The sequence below is a fragment of the Mandrillus leucophaeus genome, unplaced genomic scaffold (genome assembly GCF_000951045.1).
Source record: "Mandrillus leucophaeus isolate KB7577 unplaced genomic scaffold, Mleu.le_1.0 Scaffold21, whole genome shotgun sequence".
In the NCBI taxonomy this organism is placed as follows: domain Eukaryota; kingdom Metazoa; phylum Chordata; class Mammalia; order Primates; family Cercopithecidae; genus Mandrillus; species Mandrillus leucophaeus.
Genome location: NW_012102143.1, coordinates 2,351,982 through 2,353,456, shown reverse-complemented (window position 1 = coordinate 2,353,456; position 1,475 = coordinate 2,351,982). Strand labels below are relative to the sequence as shown.

The 1,475-nt window shown below is 41.2% G+C and overlaps 1 protein-coding gene across 6 annotated transcripts in view; it reads right to left on the bottom strand.

The window, feature by feature from the left end:
* Nucleotides 1–329: 329 nt before the first annotated feature.
* The window catches only part of LOC105539813 (UDP-glucuronosyltransferase 1-8), a 175,354-nt gene continuing 174,208 nt past the window's right edge, over nucleotides 330–1,475 (bottom strand). For all 6 annotated transcript variants that reach the window (XM_011980261.1, XM_011980262.1, XM_011980268.1 and 3 more), the window contains one exon: nucleotides 330–1,360. In XM_011980261.1, the coding sequence (XP_011835651.1) occupies nucleotides 1,063–1,360 (298 nt within the window). In that variant the 3' untranslated portion in view covers nucleotides 330–1,062. The remainder of the gene's footprint in view (nucleotides 1,361–1,475) is intronic.

Here is a 1,475-nt window from a genome sequence, read left to right as displayed (position 1 = left end):
CACTGAAAATGAATTAATTGTACAAAAACACCTTGGATGAATCTTCATGACAGAGTAGAAGAGTGTTAGCAAATACTAGGTATACTTGATATTTCTGCAGTATTTATAAGTATGTGTATCTGCCACAATTGTAACTGGGGTTGTTTCTGGGAAATGTGATTACTGGCTATTTTTCTTTTCTCATGCATTTATATGTGCGCATGCAATGAGGGCATATGTGTGTGAACCTCTATATTTTCCAAACTTTCTGTCATAATCATGCATTACCTTTGTAATTAGAAAACACAACTTAACAATAAATAAATGCAACACCAATGAAGAGAAAACACTTAAATAGAATTTATATAAATTTATTTGGTTGCAGGGAACATAAGAAAAAAATACGCTTGCCCAGCACTTCATCACTGTATTTTGGGTTTTTATGAAATTCAGCTCCATTTGACATAAGCAATGATTATCTTCTCAAACACACCACCCATCAATTTTACAGCATCATTCTTTTTCCCCAAAGCAATAGATTGTATGCTGTTCTCAGTGCACTCCAAGCCATTCACTCATTTCACCTATGCTCTAAAGGTACAAAGTTTCCCCTCTTTAAACACACGAGGGGGCGCCTATGAAGCACGGACAGAGATGAGAACAAACCATTATTGGTTAAGGATCAATCGCAACCATCTACAGAAGCCAAAAGATAAGATTAAAACTGCCATTTGCAATAGGGGCAGCAGTGGGACCACCTTTGAATCCTGCACTCCCAAACAGGTCATGTTTCCGAGTAAGAAAAGGCATGTAGAACGCCAGCCTGTCTGCACATCCTCTGAAAGATGGCACGTGTCATCCTGATCGAAGACACCGGAGGGGGCACGATACATATTCAACTATCTTTACTGACTAGTGATTCTATTATTTTTATTTAAGATAATTTTTTAAAGCACTCTGGGGCTGATTAATTTATGCAAAGTATTTCCTTAAGAATAAAATGAATTTAACACTGATTCTGTTTTCAAGTTTGGAACTGACTAGGGAATGGTTCAAAATTTTACCTTATTTCCCACCAATTTCTCAATGGGTCTTGGATTTGTGGGCTTTCTTAACTCGCCCTTTTTTCCCGAAGCATTTCCGGTAGCCATAGGCACAGCATTTAAAGGTGATGAAGGCCACTGTCAGCACGATGGCCAGGAGGAAACCGATCACGTCCAAGGAATGGTATTGGTACCAGGTGAGGTCGTGGGCTGCGGGGCGCAGGTGTGGTGCGCCCTTGTGCCTCATCACAAACTCCACCCAGAACACGGCCAGGTCCAGCGGCTCCACCGGGCGGTCCTTGTGAAGGCTGGAGAGGTGCATGATGTTCTCCTTGTAGCTAAACACAAAGACAGTTCTGTTATGCCTGGACCACCTGTGGTATGAACAATCCTCTCTTTATGCTTGTTGCTGCCTAGGAAGACTACCAGATTTTCCAAACTTGGGAAAGGAAA